Here is a 22,517-nt window from a genome sequence, read left to right as displayed (position 1 = left end):
ACTTAAAACCTCCCTCTCCCAGAATATTGGACTTTCTTGATTAGGAGGGAAGGGAAGAGAACTATTTGATGTATTATATCACAATCCTATGCATGCATTTAATGGGGTTTATTCCCAGGTAAGTGTGTATGTGATTAGATGTTCAATCATGTCAAAGCACTGCCTTTTTTTTTCCAAAAACGCTAGGCTTTGATAAACGTTCACACCATCAGACTGGAATAACCCAAGAACAAAATGAACGTATCTCAGTTTCCTCTATATTTCTGCTTTGCAAACCCTATCCAATTAGGAGCCGGAAACAGACTCTTAAGGCAGCTGTATATTTGATTAGCTTTAAAGAAGGATTCAAGACAGTACTCTATTTTCCTGCTTTGTTCAGAGACGGTGAGCGGCTTGCCTCCTCTCTTTCCTGGGCTGATGGAACCTCAAATGAAATTTTGTTCTAGTCCCATCAAAATGTGTTATAAGAAATAGAGACCCCTTAAATCTCTCTACTGGAATATTATTTAAATATCCCTATATGTAATATGCACAGATGTGCTCCATAGTAAAGGCAATGTCTTTGCACGGGGCCAGCTTTATTATGCCCCTGGACACTCCCAGAGCCCTTGAGATTTGCTTTTCAAATGGCTAAAAAGAAATCTGGAGGATGGATGGCGGCTAACGGTTTGAGGTTGAATCCTGACAACACAGATGGACTTCTTTTGTGGGGGGGGGGGGCTGGACTCCCTGGTTCTGAAGGGGCAGCCGCGCCTTTGAAAAGCCAAAACGCCCTTCTCCACACCATAGAGCTCGGGCTCCTAGATGGTCTCGAGGAAATGGGCGTGCCCGCAGAGCCCCAGGGGCGGGGCTCCTCGCTTGCGTCACGCGCCTGTGTTTGTATCTGCGCGTGTTTGGGGGCGCGCGGAGGGAAAGGCTCGCTCGCCTGGCGCGGAAGGGAGGAGAAGCAGCGGCGGCGAGGCGCCACCATGCCCGTGAGTGGGGGCCGCTCGGAAGGCGGGCGCGCGGCAAGGGTTAATGGATGGGAGGGGGCAGAAAGAGGAGAGAAGCCCCCTCGGCTCTGCCTGTCGGGGGGCGGCTTGTCCCATTACCTGAGAGAAGGGGTGGGTGGGATGTTCCACTCTGTTTATGGGCGGGGGTGGAGCAGGACGTTTACGGTGGCGGGGGGGGGGGTGTTTTAAAAAAAGCACTTATTCTACTTTCTGCGCACCCCCGTATCAGGTTCTAGCCACACACACGAACACTTCGCCACGATCAACGCCTCCGCCCCCATGACAGGTCACATGCATTGATCCCAAACCCAGCACCGGGATCATCGGACCCCTGCCCTTTCCCTGGAGAGGAATTCCCGGGGCCCACGGGCTCCTCGCCACAGGCCAGCTGCGAAACCAGGCAGCTCTTTCTGCCTCCCCACCACCACACTCTTCCCCTTTAATGCGATGTGCCATATGGATTCCTAGCCAGGGTCCACCTGGGGATGGATACTGGGCAGTGCGTGGATCACTCTGATGGAAGCACCAGAGCATCCTGGAGTCTCAAAATTAAGTTGTCAGAATAGGGGTGCATATAGGTGGAATATAGCTACATAACTGAGCAGCAGGGAGTATGTATGTGGCCTCCTTTCACTTTGGCATCTAGCTCAGGTATTTTACAGTTTTCTAGTCTGCTTTTTAGTTTAATTTTACCATCCTGCATTTTGAGGCACTTGGTGCAGACAGATGGCAATCTTCAAAGTCCTTTTCCTTAGAGTCAGCTTATTCCTTTCATCATCACCACTCACAGGCACCTACTGGTGTTACAGTGGCTAATTTTAGAATCCACAACAGGCTGTCCAAGGAGAGATAGCTCTCTCTCACCCCCCCCCCCCCCGGTACCTTTTAGTTATTCAATGCACTCTTTCCAGGATCTGGGACTCCTTCTGTTTACAACCAAGTCAATATAGTATTGAGCAAATGCAGCACACAACGGCTGTTGCCATATGGCGAATACTCAAACCCAGTGGTTCCCAGTTAGCTAATTACTGAGGACCCCCTATTTTTCAAAAGCCGATGATAGTTACCTTTACAAAGCAATTTTCTGAACAAAATATGGGGTAGCATCTAATAAGCAAAGGATTCTAGGTATACTAAAAACCAGACTAGAGCTGAGCGATACCTAGTTTTCAACATCGTGGTATATCAGCAACTAAACATCACAATATTCCAATATATCACAATGTCTGAAATGGGAGATTAGTGTGGGGGAAAAGGGAAGGGGCAGCCATGGTGATAGGATGGGTGGAGGGAGGAGAGGAAATGGAGTCACATCAAGCTGCCTTCAGCGAAGATGCACATCCACTATGGCTACTCCTTCTTTCCTGCTGACTAGCTCCGCCTCAATGCCAGGGGAAGGTAGTGCCATGGTGCCTTGAAGTGAGGGTGATAAGTTCCCCTGTTCTCAAATCAGCAGCAGTTATCAGCAGCATTATCAGCTGAGAGCTTTATGTGATATCGAGAGTACCTTGATATGTGGGACGGGGTGGCACTGTGGGTATCGAGAGTACCTTGCTATGTGGGACGCGGGTGGCACTGTGGGTAAAAGCCTCAGTGCCTAGGACTTGCTGATCGAAAGGTTGGCAGTTCGAATCCCCGCGGCGGGGTGCGCTCCCGTTGTTTGGTCCCAGCGCCTGCCAACCTAGCAGTTCGAAAGCACTCCCGGGTGCAAGTAGATAAATAGGGACTGCTTACTAGTGGGAAGGTAAACGGCGTTTCCGTGTGCGGATCTGGCTCGCCAGAGCAGCGATGTCATGCTGGCCACGTGACCCGGAAGTGTCTCTGGACAGCGCTGGCCCCCGGCCTCTTAAGTGAGATGGGCGCACAACCCTAGAGTCTGTCAAGCCTGGCCCGTACGGGCAGGGGTACCTTTACCTTTACCTTTATTGTCAGGTCAAAATTCTTATCGCACTGTGATTTCAAAACCGATTTTGGCCAATATATTGAAAAATTGCACAGCGCTAAAACAGACCATAAAATTTGTCTTATTACCATGCAAAAATAACACAAATTTAGTTGGAGCGGCAAGGAATGGGGCCGCAGAACCCCTGGGTGCGTTTTCCGTGGACCCCTAATTGGGAACCACTGCTCTAACCCATCAGAGGAGTGTTCTTGTGATGTTAGTTTTTGGTGGAAAAGGTGGGAAGAGGTACCCAGAGGAGGCAGTGGGCACAGGCTGGATGCCATTGTGGATTGCAGAGTGAGGAGTAGAAAGATCAGGCTTGGGGATCTTTGGGTCCCCAACTGTTGTTATGGGGGATTGTGCCCTGTGTTGTTACCATTTGGATTTTAGTGGCTTGGGCACCTAAATGGTTTGGGGGAACCCTGAGAGAAATACCCAACATAGGCGGGCTAGGATTAGGGAGACCAGGGTTCAAATTCCCACTCACTGGGGCTGAAGCTCACTGGGTGACCTTGAGACAGTCACTGTCTCTCAGCCTAACCTCCCTCACAAAGTTGTTGTGGGGATTAAATGTATGCCCCCTTGAGTCCCTTGGAGGAAAGGTGGGATATAAATGAAATAATCCTTGCAGGGGAAAGCGAGATATATAAAAAACAACAACTATAATTAATAATATTCAGTAGAAAACACCTCTTTCTGCAAAGTTAGCAAACTCTGCTTTGTTGTACTCATGGCAATAACTCCCTAATATCTCACACAGCTGACCAGAGACTTAATTCACCCATCCCTAGAGGAGGAAAAGAGAAAACACAAAAAGAAACGTCTGGTCCAGAGTCCAAATTCCTACTTCATGGATGTCAAGTGTCCAGGTAACTATTCTTTAAAGTGTTCTTTCCTGTAAAGGACCACAGGAAACTTGTAGTAAGACAGCCTTTGGCAATCTAGTGCTCCAAAACATCTGGAGGACACCAGATTGGCAAAGACTGCAATAAGAGAGAATGGCCCGCCACTTGAATTCGCATATTAACCTCTTCTCTTCTGGAGTAAAAGTACTGCGAAGGCACATGCAGTGGATCTGGGTATTTTTCTTCATTACTTTTATCATTTATCGGTTCCCAGGAATAAAAAAGAAGCAGATTACTTGAGAATGAATTGTAATTATTCCACTTTTTGCCTTACCTGCTTCAACATCCCAATGAGCAACAAATAACGCTCATTTATTGAATAATTAATTTAGTCCTGTATCCTTAACAAAAAGTGTTCAATGGTCTTGATAAATCCCTGATTTGTAAGATTGGTTATTTATCCAACACTAGACAATTTAATAGTCTCATAAGCAAATATTTTTAATAAATCTCATTGACCATAAAACTTTAAATATAAAGGCTGTGAGGGGAATTACTTTAAGGAAAAACCAGGTACTTATTTCCTTCTGCAGTTTTGAACAATGGCATCTGCCAGTCCTGCTGGCAGTGTAACATTCGCTGGCGTGGCTCATTTTTCACTTTCATTACTGAAACACTGCAGCAACTTACCAGAAGAGTTTATTCAAAAGGTCAGGTTGATGAAATAGTTTCCTCCTCCTAAAGGTTGAAAGTGTAATTAATGGGAGACATTGTGTGTGTGTATCAAACCTTTTACAAGGCTATCCAAGTACACCAGTGTTGTTTACAGACTGCAATCCTTTGCATACCTATCTATTCCCACTCAACTTGGTGAGACTTGCTCCTAAGTGTGCATGAGGTTTATTACATTTTTCAGCCTGCTGCCTACATATCTAGTTTGTGCTTCTGGAATTGGCTTTTTAAGGCTAAATGTTGTCTAAGGATGAAAATGTTGCATCTGACATTCTCTTACTTGCTGCAGCAAGAGGACCAATCTTTATCTTCTATTTATCAGCTCTTCAGGTATTTGAAGAGCGTGATCATGTCTCTGTCTTCTCCAGGCTCAACAATACCTAGTACTTCAACCTCCTTCATAGCAGTCATTTCCTACACCTTGACCATCCCCACTGTCCTCCTCTGAACTCATTCCAATTTTTCTTAAATTGTGTTTCCCAAACCTAAACACAATACTTCAGTTGAGGTCTGACTAGTGCAGAATAAAGTTGAACTGTCACTTCTTGTGACTCTAGTTTTATTAATATAGCTTAAAATAGCATCAGTCTTTTTTCAAGCAGTTTCACACTGCTGACTCATGTTCAGCTTGTCGGTGACTACAATCCTGCCATCTATTTCTACAATCAATTTAACTGTAGGGCCAAACATTGTTTGTAAAATCATACATACACCCTTTGGTTTTCTTAAGGTATGAAGCTTGTTGCATTTCTTTGAAAAGTTCTATTTTTGTTTTTGCAATTGTAAACATCTGTGATCTGTGTGACACCAGTACACATGTACAAAACCCAATTTTTTCTCATGGGCAAATGGGTTTGAGAAACACATTAAGAGTCTCTTCCTTTCTCTTCATAAATGAGCACTGTAACTGAAATACACTGTCTAACCATTGGCACACACTCTGAGAACAACTTCAGAGCATTTCTATTTTTATGAAATTAAATAAAGTTGTACAGGGGAAGAGACCCAGATTCAAGGTTCCACGCAGTTATGGACAGCACTTGGTGGCCTTAAAAAACCAACTCGCTTGTACTAATTGTAACACAGAGGCAAGAAAGACCTGAGATGGCAATGCACATTATTTGACATCCCAGTCTAGCATTAGGTAATATGTTGGACACTCAGTGTAGTATCAGTGTGTATGTCCATTGGAATGAAATATGCTTTTTAAAATTCAGGATGCTACAAGATCACCACAGTATTCAGTCATGCTCAGATAGTGGTGCCCTGTGTAGGATGCTCGACTGTCTTGTGCCAACCAACAGGAGGCAAAGCCAGACTCACAGAAGGTAGGGGAAAACCACCTTGCTCCTTTAATCAGGCTTCTTCTGCGCAGATACACCATTTATGCCATGACCTTAGTATTCATTAACACAGGCAGCTTATTCAGGCAGTCTATGTGTTGAAATAAATTGCTGATTTTATCTCCTAATGTATTTGTAGATTTCAGAATTTCCCAGCCTGCTGGCTGGGACTTATGAGGAACATATGGTGGGGACCAGATTTGGGAAGGCTGTTCTAGAGCCATAGGGATTACCCATAGTTCATTGATTCAACATATGCATAAAGTATTAGCTTCAGTCCCTGTCATCTTCAATTAATGGCTTTTGGATAGCAGAGCCAAGAAAAACCTGTGCCTGAAACAAACAGAAGAGTAAATATTGGGCTAGATAGATCAATGGTCTGACTCGGTATGTGGCAGATTGGTTTGCTCAGTTCTGCACAAAACAGCTTTAATGTTAATGATTGGGCATACATCTGGAAGTATACTCAAACATCTTCAACCATTGAAGGGTAGGGTTGTTGTTTTTTGGCAGAATTTAGAACACAGCATTAAAATTCTTCTCAGAAACAAAAAGTGGGGCATCAGCACTCGAGGAAAAGCATATAGGAAGTCTATAAGGCAGGGCCTTGGATGTAGGGAGTGGCTGGCTAGAAAACGCAAGTTTTCTGGAATGCCAACCAGTCCACACACATTTAGCAGAAATTGCCGCTGATCAGTGCCTAGTCTGGATGGAAGGTCAGGGGAATACGCCATTTCTTAAAATTCTGTTCATTCTAGTGTGGCTAAAGTTGAATCACAAATGCAAGGGCTCTTAAAAACCTATATGAGCAAATGGGTTCAATGTTAAACGAGGTTCTCAACTGGCAGAATTGCAGCTTGGCAAAATTCCCAGAACTATTAAGTCCAGAGGTGCCGTTGAAGTTAAAATTCTTAACCGAAAGATTTCCTAGTTGTTGAGCTACTCTGCATTTCAATAGGTAAAAATATTCTAAAGGTAAATTAACTCAGTGCAGTTCAGTTATGGGAGATAATGCATTAGGATGGCAAGGTAGGGGACAGTAAGAGTTGAATTTCTTTAAAGGGAACTGAGAATATGATATAAAGATCAGTCATTTTGGCAGGGGGTGGGGGGGAATCCCTACAGGGAGACAGAAAGTATATAAACATTAATGCAAGTTTCCCATTGAGAACAATTTGACAAGGGAAACTCTGCACACTTGGATATTTACAAACACAAACATCTGCAGGGGTTATTTTACAAGTAGGAGCTTTGATTTTCATGTCACTGTCTGCAGTCTTTATAAGCTCTTTGGATCTCATGTATGGTGCTATTTCTTTCCAGGTTGCTCATTTAGAAGAAAGCAACACTGAAGAATTCCTGTGCTGCTGTAAATGATACCACTGGAAGCCTTATGTTTGACAGTGCTGCTTAATCTAGCAAGTTAATTATGTCTAGCTGTGGGGTGGGGTTTTGTGCAGATTTTGTGTATATGTTTAGGGGTAACCAAACTCTATTTTTATAGCTTTTATTATACAATGAACCTTGAACGAATAAGGCTGTTAATTATGTCATTTGAATGCATTTAGTGCATTTTTCTTCGCAGTAACAACCGGCTGATCACTATGGTGAAGAAATTCAAATGCCAGTCTTTAAAAAACTTCATAAGAAGGGAACAGTTTTTATATTTTAACCCTGCTGGTTTTGCAGCTATAGGGCCTAGTCTTCTTGGAACTTCTGATTTGCAAATCTCCACTGAAATGAATAAAAGCTATGCAAGAAGAAACATAGCTTACCGGTACTTGAAAAGGACTGTAGCTCCATGGCTGAACATCTGATTTGCATGCAGTACCCAGCACCCATAGGTGGGGCCGGGAGAGACGACCCCTTGAAATCCTGGAGAGCTGCTGCCAGTCAGTATAGACAATTTATATTAAGTTAAGTAATTTTACTTACTTCCAGCTGTGGGGCCTCCACCTCGATCCCAGTTCTCCTCAAACGATTCGGGATGTCCCTCCCTGTTTCATGGATGCAAAAGATCAAGATTATATATTAAACGCCATTGTTGTGCTCTGGTCTCAGAAAAACCCACAAGGATCCCTCCTTTTTCCTCCATTCTTCTTATTTCCTATAGAAAAAGAGCACCAGTTCAGAATCAGACCAATGCAGGGAAGATAGGCCTATGAATGCTTCCACTCTTGCTATGAAGCCAGCAGAGAGAGGTGTCACAATGTGGCATGGAGATTGGGCCAAGGAGGCCGCAGGAAAAGGATTATTACTGAGCCAAGTGGAACAATGGTTTGACTCAGTATAAGACAGCTTCCTAGATTCCTATTGGTTCATTGTTTTGGTAGTCTTGCTCAGGAAAAGTTCACAAAAGATGCTGATCCTATTTCCTGGCTGGTCAACTAACTGCAAAGCACTTGACAAATGTTTTCAGAACTGGCTTGCGTTGTTGTGTGCCTCCCTGTTGATACATTGCAGTGTCCTTGTTAACTTTTCTGATTTTTTTTTTTATGGGGAGGAACTGTCGTTCAGCGTTAGATCACATACTTTGCATGCAGACAGCAGATGAAGGAAAAGAAGATGGAGAGCTTCTCTGCCTGTCAGAGGAAGCAGCAGTGAGCTAGTTGGGTAAATGGACTGATCTAGTAGACAGCAACTTCTAATGTTCTTGTACTCAAATTGATCATCCATTTGGGAGAGCATGAGACTCTTAATCTCAGTCGTGGGTTTGAGCCCCAAGCTGGGCAAATGATTCCTGCATTGCAGGGGGTTGGACTAGATGACCCTTGGGGTCTCTTCCAACACTACAATTCTATGATTCTATAGACTGTTTTCTGCCTCTTGAACTGCTGTTTATAGCCTGTACTGCATAGTCAGCAGAATGACATGCACTTCACTAGTTCTGGTCATGACCCACAGTACTAAAACCAGAAATGCAAGTTGCTGCAAGGAGTACTAAATTGTGGATTGGTGTTATGGCGGTTGCATTTCTGACTGGTTTGAGTATTTTATCAGGCATTAAGAGAATTCACTTCAGATTAACTTTAATCATAATTACTACAGCCTGTGTCTTATTCCTTACTTGGTAATATTCAAAACCTAAGTCTCAAAACCATCATTAGAGGTACACAGGCCTCCTTCCAAGTTGGAAGAGTCTTAGTTGATCAGTAGTTGTCTCTTTCCTCAACTAAAGCTGTGTTTTGTGCTTTTTTAATTTGTCTGCATTAGAATCAATAAACTGCTTGATATGAAATCTGAAAGTGTGAGCTGCCTTACTGCACTTCTTAAAAAGTTAACCTGTCTTGCTTTATCCAAGGATTTGTTAATTTAGGTAAATGTATAAATTGTAGTTACACATTCATTTATGAACCAATTTGTGTAGGTTTAGCCCCAGCAAAGAAACTTTGTGCTTCTTTAGGGACTATTTCAAAAGCTTCAAGATGACACACTCTTGTGACTAACAGTGGATGAGGGGCTTCTTAAAGAAGCTTCCAGTTAAGGTCCCCCCCCCCCCACTGTCTTACTTTCCCGTCCTTCTATACCTCTGTCATCCCCATGCAGTTTTTACAAATGTTGCTCTACACTTCTTAAAACTACAAGGAAGCAAGATAGCTGTTGTCCCAGATTCCAGAATTTACACCTCTTGCCAAAAAGGGGGCAAATGCAATTGAACATGATGTAGCACCCATAGCCACTTGGAACTTCGTCAACAACAAAGTATTTATTGGTTAAGGCATACAAAAAGGCTAGTCAATAATAAAAGGATCCAAATAGGCATTTTACATAAGCATAATTAGTTCAGCCAAATTTCAGATTGCTGGAGAAAAGGCAGGGGCAGGAGAAAAAGAAACATTTAACATGATTTATATAAGGATCATTGTGACAGATCATTTAGCACCAGCCCTCCTGAACCTCATACCCTTGAAATTTTGAACTACAATTCCCATCAGCCCCAGGACTCCACTCTTACAACTAGCAGGTATGACTAAAAAAGTGAAGAAGATGGTGCACCAGGCTCTCAGAGGAATTCTAGGCTAATAAAACAACAACAAAGGACCATCTTGGGTATGCTTTCTAGAGAAGAGCAAGTAAAAAGGAAAAATGTCAGGTGCAGCCTCAATCTATGCATATTTACTTGGGAGCACGTCTCATTTATTCAACAGGGCTTACTCCCAAGTGAAGCTTTTAAATAAATGTAAACTTCTCTTTAAGCTTTCAAATGGCTGTTTCCTACACTTCACAAATAATACACACAGTAAAGTGTTGACTGGCATGGAGCAACATTGGCAGCCTATTGTGACCATGCCTACCTGAAACAAACTACAATTTTGCTATTCTGAGGCAAACATGACATCAAAATTCCACGCACACACACCCGACTACCTTCAAGTCTAGGAAATTATTACTGGGTGGGCAAGTTCTTAAACTATTAAAAGCAAAATAGCAGCACCCGACATAAACTTAAGAGTCTCTTGTACAGTCAATCCCGCCATAACTGCAGGATTTAGTACCTTTCTGTACCTTGTATCAATGTTACTGAAGTAGAGGGTTGAGCCCTGCTAACTGTTCCAGCAAGGGGGGGGAAGGAGGTCCTTTGACTGCCCCTAAGGGGCTGATGGGAATTGTTGCTCTTAGCAGCTCAGTCCCTGCTGCCTTTCTCTGTCCGTTATTGAGAGCTGGCACCCACAAACAGGCATAGCAGAACCAAAACCCTGCAAGATTAATGGACCTCTGTTGCTCTCCTGATGTCTTGGCACAACTGTACTTGAGTCAAGCGGTGCCTGTGGCAGTCATCCCCTGGGTTTTCACCACTCCTGTCTAGGCCTAGGTGATGTATCAATACATTGCCCAAGACCAATATGAGGGCCAGACTGCGATGGCAGTTTCATCAGGCGGTATATTCTGAGTGAAACTGTGGCTGCTCCCAAGTGCCCAGCGTGCCGAAGGAGAAACAAGCTGCAGCCAGGTGCTGTAGGCAGAGGGACTCAGGAGCAGCGGTGGTTTCACTTGCAATATACCGCTGGGTGAAACTGCCACCCTGCTCTGGCCGAAGGCAGAGGCAGCCTTGTGAATGGAGCTTCACAGGCTCAGGGCGCTTGGCTACTGTCACCTGGCTGCTTTCGTCTGGGAGAGTGAGCTGCATCTTTCCTCCAGGGGTGGTCGGTCACCCGGGCGTAAAGACCCAGCACGCTCGCTGGGGTGTAGGGGAAGGCAGACAGACGGAAGGAGCCTGACAGGCTCTCTGTGCTTGGCTACCACCTGGCTGCCTTCACCCAGGAGGGTGGGGCGTGTCTTCCCCCCCAGAGTGGTCTTTCACCCCAGGAGGAAAAACGCAATGTGACTACTTGCTCGGGTGAAGGCAAAGGCAGGCAAACGCACAGATCCTGACGGACTCTGCACTTGGCTACCACTGTCTGTCTGGCTGACTCCCTCCACCCCCAGTGTCTGGCAAGAGGAACAAGCTGCATTGGCCTCAGCTCCTGGCCAATGCAGCTTGTTCCTCCCTCTGTTTCAACATCATGGTGTATCGTCAGATCAGGATGTTTGGCTGGTACATCACAATGTTGAAAAGCTGGCATCGCCCAGCCCTGCCCCTCTCAATCTTTCAAATACAACAGTGAAAGTTAAAAGTCAATTTCTCAATTAAGATCAGAGAATGAAGAAGTGAAATGATGTGGTTGGCAACTAGATTTGGCTTTAGGTGGCAAAAGTTACCACTGCTCACACTTTTGGCAACTTGCACCCAAGAAATACCTTTAATGAGAGTTTGCTTGAGCCACATGGCTGCTTCCCTGAGTAGCGAGTTTGAATGCAGCACAACCAACATAGAATGGGGACATGCCTTTGCAATATGATGCTTTCAGTGCTATGGACACCTGTCAGCATATATAGCTTTCCACATTTCTTTTGGAACCTTGTTTAATCCTGTAAGGAGCTGCTTTTAACAGTGTACTGTGCCAACTTATCCTGTTCAAATTCCATTGCAATCTTTAAGGCAATGCTGCTAAGGGAAACAGACTGCATATTACAAATAACTGTGACCACCACACCCTTGGGTGGCACCAGTGGGCCACTGTTTGAAGCTGCAGAGTCTGGCTCTTCAGGAAGAATGAGCAGGACGCTGCTTGCACCCACTGCCCCACCCGTGTGGTAGGCATAGTGTCGCTGCCGCCTGCAGAAGCCATATTCCTGCTTATTCTCCACCACACTCCACGCCATCCCATATTTAACATCTTTGTCCCCAGGTGCTTTTGTGTTTGGAACTGGCCTCCACATCATCGCTACGGTGCCAGGTTTGAGATAGCCAGGAAGGAGTCCAGCAGCAAGGTTTTCTAGCTGTCCAAGTTGATAGCCATACAGCATAGCGTTGCCAAATTTAAGAAGGTCGCTCACTGTGGAGAGGAAGCCACCACCAGCCCACTTGTAGGAGTTGTCCACATAAGGTGCGTTGACCAGACGGCCTTTTTTGTTGTGAATGTAGTTCCTGGAGGGGGAAGCAAGAAGGATGGTCATCCACAAAGAAAAGGAAGCAACTATTTTATTCAAATGTGCCACAGGCAAACTTCAGTAATTGCATGCGAGAAGAAAGCAAAAGATGGCAATAACCCAGGCACAGGCAAACTTGGCCCTCCAAATGTTTTGGGACTACAACTCCCATCATCCCTAGCTAACAGGATCAGTGGTCAGGGATGATGGGAATTGTAGTCCCAAAACATCTGGAGGGCCGAGTTTGCCTATGCCTGTGATAACCAGTGCAATGTTTTGTTTTTTTAAATGGGGAAGCTTTGCCCAATTAACAAGCACCACTCAGCTATTTGCTGGATTCACCACTACTTGGTTCCACATCTCAGCATGGAGTTGCTTTACTATGAAAGGTAAGAGGACAAGTTGCACTAGAACAGCAGAAAGGAAACAAGGCTATCAGTACTCCAGCCACATCATTGTACTGGTGAAGGCTAGACCTCCAAGTACACTGATGAGCCTCTTGAGCAGTAAAGCTCAAGGCCAGCCCTACTTCACTGTAAAGTAATCAAGATGCCTCAGAACTCGGTCCCTCCAAATTTGAAATCTAGGTGAGAACCCTTCCTCACAGCTTTCTGAATTAAAAGACACACAGCAAAAATGCCAGTAAACAGCTTGCCTGCCATGGAAACTCATAAGAAACTGGAGAATTTCGAGGGCTGTGGAACTGTAGGTATGAACAAATTTAAGCACTGTTAACTTGGCTGTATTATGATCTTAGATCTAGGGCAAAACTCACTCTGCTTCTTTCACGTGGCTCTTTGAAAAAGGTATGACTACAAAAAATGTATGTAGAGTGGTACTCCGGGTTACAGACGCTTCAGGTTACGTGATTTTGGGTTGCGCACTGCGCCGAACCCAGAAATACCAGAATGAGTTACTTCTGGGTTTAAGCGCTCGCGCAGAATCACTAAATCGTGCTATGTGTAGAAGCGCCGAATCGCGACCCGTGCGTGCACAGACGCGGTGCTGCGGGTTGCGAACGTGCCTTCCGCACGGATCACGTTTGCAACCCGAGGTTCCACTGTACTATCATCTCACAGCCTTGGATTATGTAAATACAAAGAGAACCACAAGGTGGCAGTGAACTCTGATTTTAGAACATCACTCCCAGACATGCTGAAGCATTACATTAAGCTTATCAGGTCCCCTTAATTTTGCTTGGAATTATGTGAACTGCTACATATGATTTACTTTCATTTATAAAAATTAAGGGCTTGTCCATCTTCCTCAAGTCACTGTCCCTAACAATTTTTCCAAAATATTAGCTTCTTAACACTAAACATCCACGATTAAAATGTTCCCTGTGACATGTCCTTTGGGAAATGTCCATACTTTCTAACAGCAATAGCTCTGCCATTTTTACTGTTTGTGAGGGGTGAGGGAGTTTCTTTCTAAGCAGTCAATTAACACAACGTATTGCTTTTGATCTCTTAATAATTTGTAATTAAACTCCTGGGAACTATTGGAAACCATTCATCAGGGCTGTTCCAAACTTTAAAGTGTTTTTACAGAATTTAACTCAATATTTAACTAAATTTTAAGAATTGGCAGTGTCTTTATTACCTGCACCAACTACTAATTCTTCATCTTGTTCTAAAACAGCCCTTGCCAACCTGGTGCCTGTAGTTTTGGACTACAACTCCCATCAGCCCCTGACAGCATGGCCATATGGCACAGGGAGTAAACAGTGTTTTCGTGCACTCTGGCTTCCACTCTGTGCCAGAAGCAGTACAGTCATGCTGGCCACCTGCCGCGGAAAGCTGTCTGCAGATAGAACGCCAGCTCTCTCGGCCTGAAAGCGGAGATGAGCGCTGCACTCCCTAGTCGATTTTGACTGGACTTAACCATCCAGGGGTCCTTTAGTATGGTTGTGCTGCTGGGAGCTGTAATCCCAAACATCTGGAGGGCACAAGGTAGGGGAAAACTGAGCTATGCACAACTCCAACGGAGCCAATAACTGCTCAGTTGTGAATGATTGAAAATAAGGCTGTTGCAGAGGGGACACGCCATAGAAAGATACACGAGTGCTTCTGTCAGTGTCAGTGGAACCCAGAGTATTGCTGTGGATACTCCAAAGAACATATTTTATTAAGCCAAAACAAATGAACAGCAACTGTTGCAAGCCTACAGGACATGACTGCATGGAAGTTTACCTCGCTCTGTTGTATATAAGGGGCTCATTATCATCCAGTCCTGTTGCCAACATATCCAGGTCACTAAATATTTTCAGCATATAGTCTGTGAATTTCTGACCCGAGGCTCTCTCCACAACAGCACTCAGAAGAGTAAATCCATGAGTTGAATACAAAAACTGGCTACCTTGAAGGGAAGAAGGAAGGTACATTTTATACATAGTTTATGCTGTGAGCATTTTACACACCACTGGTGCTTAGTCCTCTAAAGAGGGATCTACTTAGATTGAGACGATGTGAGAGTTGAAAAAATGTACTTTATTAAGTTAACTCTAGATCTTAAACTGTATAAAGGTAACTCTTTCAGCACATAAAAGTGTAGAACTTAAATAAACACCTCTCAATATAGCAGGCTGCTCTCTTTCTCATACTTTTAAATGTAATATAAAAAATTTCTGAGATTTACATATTTGAAATATTGTTGCAATCAAAATTATTCAACCCCCATTGCAAATCAGGTTTATTATTAAAATTTACAGACTTTCAGCTGTTTGCAATGAGCAAACCAAAGCAATTGAAATAGCTCAACACAACAGATGCTTCAAGTAGTTTCCCCAAATTCAGCTGAAATTGCAACTTAAAATGACTTCTCCAGTCTCACTGTTATTCAACCCCTTCATGGCAAGCATCTTTAGTACTTAGTGGAGCAGCCTCTTGCAGATCTGCTGCAAAAGAGATGCATAGCCAGACAGCAGTTTCCGGCAGCATTCCTGAGGAATCTGCCGGAATCCACACCTCAGGAGCAATGGCCTCCAGTTCAGTAATATTTTTGGGTTTGCGTTCTACAACCGCCTTCTTCAAATCCCACCAGAGATTTTCTATGGGGTTCAAGTCAGGTAACTGTGATGGCCTGTAGAACTTTCCAGGAATTCTTCTGCCAAGCCTTGGTGGAATCTGAGGTATGCTTGGGATCATTGTCCAGTGACATCCAAGCTTCAGCTTCCTCACAGATGGCATGATGTTTCCTTCTAGGATTTCCTGATACATCAGTGAATCCATCCTGCTTTCCACACGCTGCAGGTTTCGAGTGCCAGAGGATGCAAAGCAGCCCCAGAGCATCACTGAGCCACCACCATGCTTCACTGCAGGCAGAGTGTTCTTCTCAGCGTATGCTGCATTCTTCCTCCCCCAGATATAGTGCTGATCCATGGGGCAAAAAGTTCCAATTTTGTTTCATTGCTCTACAGAACAGAATCCCAGCACTTCTGTGGCTTATTTATAAGATTTTGAGCATACTGTATCCGACTTTTCTTGTGCTTTTGTAGTGGTGTACGTCTTGGGAGTTCTGGGATGGAAACCTTCTGCATTTAGTATGTGCCTTACTGTGCTCACTGAAACCTCAGTGCCTGCTGCCACCAAGTCTTGCTGCAGCTCTTTTGCAGTCACGCAAGATTTTTCCCCAGCCTGCCTTCTCAGAAATCTGGTTGGTGCCTTTTTTGCCCTGTCCAGGTTAGTGTAACCACTGTTTCTTTAACTTTGAACTTGCGAAATATGCTTCCAAGGGTGTCTCTAGGAATGTTCAGTGTCTTCAATATCTTCTTGTATCCTGCTTGTTTGTCAAGGGCGATGATCTCTTCTCTTACCTTCTTGGACCATTCTCTTGAGCTAGACATATTTCTAACACGTAGTTAAATTTGACACTCAGCAAACCCCCTAACCAGTTCAGGTATTTCATGTGTTCCAGCTCAAGCACACCTGGTACAACTAATGAAGTCCTTGATTAGTTGCATCAGGTGTGCTTGAGCTGGAACACCTGTATTTGTGCTATTGTGAGGGATTCTATTCAGGGGGTTGAATAATAGTGAGACTGGAGAAACCAGTATAAGTTGCAGTTTCAGCTCAATTTGGGGAGATCACTTGAAGCATCCATTGTGTTGAACATCCATTTGTTTGATTTGCTCATTGCAAACAGCTGAAAGTCTGTAAACTTTGATAATAAACCAATTTGCAATGGGGGTTGAATAATTTTGATTGCAACTCACTCTTTGGAACATAGGAAGCTACCTTATATAGAGTCAGACTATTGCCCATCTAGATCCAGACTGTCCACACAGACTGGCAGCAGCTCTCCATGGTCAACCACACCAGAAAATGGTAAGAATCTAAGCAGAGACCCTCTGCATGAAAGAAGGGGCTTTACTTCCTCCTCTTCAGATCCCCACAGAACAGAGATAGATATCTTTCATGCAAACAGTGGAAGATACCAAACTTAAAAGAGGAAGAGTATAGAAATAAAGACCTACTTCAAAATGAAAATGGAGTAGGCAAAGATAGTCAAACCTTTTCTCCATGAAAAAGTAATGTTGAAACAACCAAGTTATGTAAGGCTTCCAAAAGGCATATTGACAACACAGCTGTACTAAGAAGTTTGGATTAAATGTACAACTCACCTGGTTTAAAGAACAAAGGATCGTTTTTAAATAAGTTCAGTGAATCAATCACATTATCAAATTTTTCTTTCAAATAATATTCTTTATGTTCAAACTCTGATTTTTTCTTTTCACTTTTGGAATGTTTGCCTTCGTGTTCCGGCTTGGCTTTAGCAAAATTAGTTTTTTCAGAGACTTTGTCTTCTTTCTCTCTGTCAGATGTTGTGATATCTTTTGTAGCCTTCAGGGTTCTGTTGGCCTTTTCCTTCTCTTCTTTTACTTTGGAAATATCTTTCTCATAATGGCGAATCCCACTTAACTGTGAAGTGAGCAGTCTTGTTGTAATGGTGACCTACATTTTAAAAAGACATCAGCTCAAGTAAACAGTGGAGTGATAACGCATGCTATCATCAACAAAAACTTTCCAACATTTGGGGTGGGGACTTGTCAGTGACAATCCATTGATCTGCTGACACTTAACTAGCCTTGCTAAAGTCAGCAGGACAACAGAGGGATGCCCCCCCCCCATCCCAATAAAGAAAGCTATATTCCTATTACATGTCCTTCATTCTTCTTAACAAGAGAGTTATTGTGTGTTAGTCACTATTAAACATGTTACAGATGACTGGATATCCAAGAAATTCCATCAGACCACCACTTAACGCTGGTGAATGGCCTCATTTACCTTTTCACCTTCATATTCTTTTTCAGGAAATTCTGGAACATACTTCTGCACTGGAGCATCTAAATCCAGCTTTCCTTCCTCCCACAACTTTGCAACAGCAACCATAGTCAGAGGTTTGCTAATGCTTGCAATTCGCAGGACGGTCTCTGGCTTGCAGAGCACACGGTTCTCCACGTCAGCATAACCCATTCCTTTAAGGGAATAAGCAGATTACTGTCAAGTGGTGTTTTGTGCACTGGAATGCCTCAGGCTCTTTGAAAACTAAAAGATCAAGTTGTTTGAGGCTGTGTACACACCATATCTTTAAAGCACATTACTTTCCCCAGGGAATCCTGGAAACTGTTAAGGGTGCTGGGAATTGTAGCTCTATGAGGGATAAGCTACAGTTCCCAGGATTCTTTGAGGGAAGCAATATGCTTTACTGGATGGTGGTGTATGCAGCCTAAGACTTCTGAAAGACTTTTTGATAATTTCCTCTTCTCAAGACAGACAAATGTGAGTTTGGCATAATATCTAGCTTTGGTCTGTTTGCACATCAAATGAATAATAGCACTTCATTAACATCCATGATAAGAGATATTGTGTGTGGCAAACATGTTTGTTCCAGTATCAGTACAAAGTTATCAAGTCTAGGAAGGGAGAATGGCTACCACATTGAGCTCTGAAGCTGCATGAGAAGGCTAGAAAGAAACCCAAGGAAACAAATGTTTTTTAACAAAAACATAGATGCCATTTAAGATCCTAATTGGATTTGGAGAGAGGAAGAGAAAAGTTGAAAAGAGACAACGTATCAGAGTTCAAATAAAGGCTTGCTGCCCTGAGAAGTGATTATACAGGTCACAGTACAAGTCAGACCTGCCCAAGCAGGATTAAGGGATGGCACCTCCCTGTGGCAAGCAAACATCTTCAAGAGGGAATGTTTTGAGTCAGTTTATTAGAACTTTCTGAGCAAGTCTTATTTGGGCACATTTGTTATGACTCTCATCAACTTTACAACTCTTGTGAGGGGAACAAAAAAACCTTTATGACTCCTTTCTCACATCAAATATTTATGCAAGTGGTATGAAGGTCTCAGATTGTGAGGGGGCATTCCATGTCAAGTGATCCAACGACTTTTACCTTACCATTTTACATTGCTTTCAGTTTCAGTTTCTTATAAGTAGTATAAGAGAAGGTCCAATATCTCAGTTTTTAATTTTTTATCTCATCCTGTTTTTGGGTTATGAGGGTTTGAAATTTCAAAAAATTGATAAATTTGGCCTTGCCAAGACTACACATAAACCTTAAAAGCTCAGCCCAGAATTGAGATATTTCAAAACTAAAAATACCAATCTCTTCAGAACTTTATGGGCTTAAATATGTCACATGATGGACTTACTCTAAATGTTAAAGTCACAAATTTAAAATTTTGAAAAGTGATTTTCAACAGTACAAAATATTTTTTTAAATGTGACCCCATTGAGATCCCAAGATGAAAATTTGCAGGTAGCTTTTAGAAATATGAAATAATATTTTTTGGGGAAAATATTAATCATATTACTTTTTTCAAGAAAAAAGCAGCAGATGGTGGCAAGACGAGGGATATCATTCTTTAAAATACTTCTAAAATATTTTAGCATCTAGAACAGGACATTACAATTGCTAAAACAATAATCTAATCCTGGCTGCTTGCGTTCAACTGTTGTTTTTTTTTTAAAAAAAACTATCTTTACATTTAACTATAAAAACTATTTAACTATCTTTTAAAAATTAAATAGTACATCAAGATTCTCATGAATCTCAAGTTGTCCATGACAGGGGATATTGGGAATTATTGCAGGAATTAATTCTGAAGTTTAGTTTATGTGCACCATAGGCGTTTTTAAAAAAAGGATTAACACATAAATGGAAAGAATAAGTTAAACTTAGTTTTGAGAAGTAGTTATTAAAAAGGAGTACAACCTTTCCTGCCACAGAGAAAAATAGGTGACCGGGTGAAACTGCAATGGCATAAAGTCACGCCCATTTATTTCAGTACAGACAACCTGGACACACACCACAGGCTACATTTTGCATCATATTCATTATTTAAATACAGCAGAGGTGAATGTGTGGGTAACCCAGCTGAAATGGGAGAGCATACAGCACTTCCTTTTTTGCATCAGAGTGAGCTCCTCTGAAAGGGTTTTCATAGCTAAATGTGCAAAGTGAGGCTGTGCAGAAGCTTCTGGTGCTGGATAAGTTGCTGTGATGCCACACAAGTGTTTACAAAGCTTGCCTTGGTCAGCAAGTCAAGCGAGAAGCAGGTAAACCCACAGCTAAAGGGGTAAGAAGAAAGTAGATAAAGCAGTGAATCAAAATTCAGGAACGCAGGAGGGAAGGGTTGATGGTGCAGGCTGAGGCCTGATGAAACAAAGAGCAGAGTAAGCAGCTAGTTCAGCAAAGGAGGAACTGGTCTCAGAAGCTCAGAGAGGGCCTAAAGGAGGAGGCGGCATGCTGTTGAGAAAGGGAAGAGGTAGTGCCAAACAGCTGGGAAGGCAAGAGGCCAAGCTGCTAAAGGAAGCAGAACAGAAAGGGTAGACAGAAGAGAACGTTTTGGAAGCAATGGGACTAGAGAACCAAGCAGGCGCCGTCACCTTGCCAGATCTTATTCCATCACAACAGCATTAGGACAGGAAAAGCCACACCTGGGAAAATCCTTGTTTCTATCCTGCTCCCGCTATGTGTACCGCTAACACAGGATTTTAAATGTTATTTTCATAGTCTTTGTATTATGAATATACCGTTGGTTAAAGTGGTATTTTAAAAACACTCCCCACCCCCAGGCCTTAGGGAATTGATGGGAACCCAAACAAGGTAAACAAGGCCCAAGAACAAAAAGGGGAAGAGGGGAAAATTCACCAGTGTGGCATCTTAAAAGGATATTACCCACCAACGAGCATACACACGATCCCACTCCATTCCTGCTAGCAGCCAAATGATAGCGGAATTATAACGGACAGGCATTGCAGGAGAATACTGTTGCTCCAGAGGAATGAGGAAGCTGGCTAGCCAGCCAGCCATCCTGTGAACATTACTGACTTACATCACAAACCTGTGATGTAACTTACGTTTCTCCTCAAATTTTGTATTTGGATAGCTTTCCTCCCCCCGCATCCTCAAAAGAGCTATAGAAATTATATTAATGAATGATAATCTTAAATGTAATTTTTTAAAAATATAAAGACAACCCCTGCCCCTGCATACAAGAAGTCTTTGACAAACAATAAAAACACACTAATCCTCACTTACCTTCTAACCAAATTTCTTTGCCATCTACAGAAACTCCCGCTACTATTCCAGGTGCTCCCACTTCATCCTATTGGAATAAAATACAACTTTGACTTTCTGAATTCTCCTAATCCTTCTGAAGCGCCAATCCTAAGAGTGTGTCTTAAAACCCCCCACAACCATTTAAATCTCATTTAATTCCATTAAAGCCACATACCCTTGCCCACATCAAATGAGCTGGAGAAGAAACCACCCTCTTCCTCCTTCCCCAAGCCAAAATTTTGCTAACTGGATCACAATCTTATTCTCTGTGTTAGTAATCAGATATATTTACTCAGGCCTTTGGAGGCACCAGGGCTGCATATGCTTCAGAGTCTTGAGGACTTTTCTCTGGTGCTAGTTTAGTTTAACGTCAATATGATTTTAAAGATTTATTTATTTTTATTGCAAGGGGTTTACAGTATGCTGTAAACAACCCTGCAATCTTCATATTAAGGGTGGTCTAGAAATAGACTAATCAGAGTTTGGAGGGTGCAAAGTGAGCAGAAGATTCTCATGAGGATGCTCTATTCTGTCTTGGTCACACTTTAAGATATTGACAAGCTGGAACATGTGCAGAGGAGGGTGACCAAGATGATAAAAGCTGTGGAAACCAAGCCTTATGAGGAAAGGTTGAGGGAGTTGGGATCTGACAGCCATCTTCTAATATCTCAAAGGCTGGAAGATGGAGCAAGCTTGTTTTCTGCTGCTCCAGAGAGCAGGAACCTGAACCAGTGGATTCAAATGCCAAGAAAGGCGATTATGACTAAACCACAGGAAGACCTTTATAACTGTAAGAGCTGTTCAACAGTGGAACGGACTGCCTCAGACTGTAGTGGATTCTCCTTTATTGGAGGTTTTTAAACAGAGCTTGGATGCCCATCTGCCAGATTCTTTTGCTGTGATTCCTGCATTGCAGGGGAGCTGGACTAGATGACCCTTGGGTTCCCTTCCAACTCTATAATTCTATAGACTTGTACTGCACACTTAAGGCATCCCATGCAGACAGGGGACTAAATTTTTATCATAGTTTATGCTATGTAAATTCAGAACTTTGCCGTTCGGTCCTTTTTAGAACAAAACAAAACCGGGCGGCGGCGGAATGAACTTTGGCCCTCGGCCCCTCGCCGCCTTCCCACCTTCAGCCGCTGGAGCAGGTCCCTGCTGCTGGCCACGGCCCGGGCGAAGCCCTTCTCCGGCCGAGGGCCCTCCCGCTCTTCCTCGCTCCCCACAGCCGCCGCCGCCGTCAGGGCCAGCCCCAGCCCCACGGGGCCCAGCCGCCAGCGGCTCCCGCGAGAGGGCGGACTCCATGGCGCCCCCGGCCCGCCGCTCCCCGGGCGCCTCACGGGCAGCAGGACCCTCCGCGCTGCCGCCAGCCCTCGCAGCATGGCCGGCCAAGAGCTGCCTCGCTCGCCCGCCCGGCTCCGGCCTAGGCCCGCGTTGCTAGGAGACGCGCCAGGCAGCAGCAGGAGCCCCCCGAGGGCATCGAGCGGAGCCGCCCGCGATCAGGCAGCGCAGGAGCCCATCGAGCGCATCGAGCGGAGTCTTGCGGGTCTTGTTTTTATCCCTGCGGAAAGTCCCGTTTGATTCTCACTGTGCCAAACAGCCAGCTCGCCCCT

General features: G+C 43.7%; 2 protein-coding genes and 1 long non-coding RNA gene across 4 annotated transcripts in view; 2 read left to right on the top strand and 1 right to left on the bottom strand.

Annotated features, from left to right (window-relative positions):
• LOC310664293 overlaps window positions 1-22,517 on the top strand; it is a 99,446-nt gene that overhangs the window by 45,233 nt on the left and 31,696 nt on the right. The window lies entirely within an intron of this gene.
• Window positions 804-9,092, top strand: RPS27L (ribosomal protein S27 like). The gene is made up of 4 exons (XM_083413219.1): window positions 804-974; window positions 3,695-3,803; window positions 5,729-5,839; window positions 7,178-9,092. Exons 1-4 carry the CDS (start codon window positions 819-821, stop codon window positions 7,204-7,206), a joined length of 405 nt encoding a protein of 134 aa, XP_083269345.1. The 5' UTR covers window positions 804-818; the 3' UTR covers window positions 7,207-9,092.
• Window positions 11,567-22,301, bottom strand: LACTB (lactamase beta). 2 transcript variants are annotated; one of them, XM_083413095.1, is made up of 6 exons: window positions 22,038-22,301; window positions 20,881-20,947; window positions 17,611-17,801; window positions 16,947-17,277; window positions 14,518-14,683; window positions 11,567-12,323 (listed from the first exon to the last, which is right to left on the bottom strand). In XM_083413095.1, exons 1-6 carry the CDS (start codon window positions 22,284-22,286, stop codon window positions 11,759-11,761), a joined length of 1,569 nt encoding a protein of 522 aa, XP_083269221.1. In that variant the 5' UTR covers window positions 22,287-22,301; the 3' UTR covers window positions 11,567-11,758. The 2 variants fall into 2 exon arrangements, with proteins under 2 accessions (XP_083269221.1, XP_083269222.1); XM_083413096.1 differs by lacking the exons at window positions 20,881-20,947; window positions 22,038-22,301 and adding an exon at window positions 20,522-20,546.

The sequence above is a fragment of the Podarcis tiliguerta genome (genome assembly GCF_965153285.1).
Source record: "Podarcis tiliguerta genome assembly, chromosome: 14".
Lineage (NCBI taxonomy): Eukaryota > Metazoa > Chordata > Lepidosauria > Squamata > Lacertidae > Podarcis > Podarcis tiliguerta.
The sequence above is the reverse complement of the archived record's forward strand: the minus strand, read 5'-3'. Positions and strand labels throughout refer to the sequence as shown.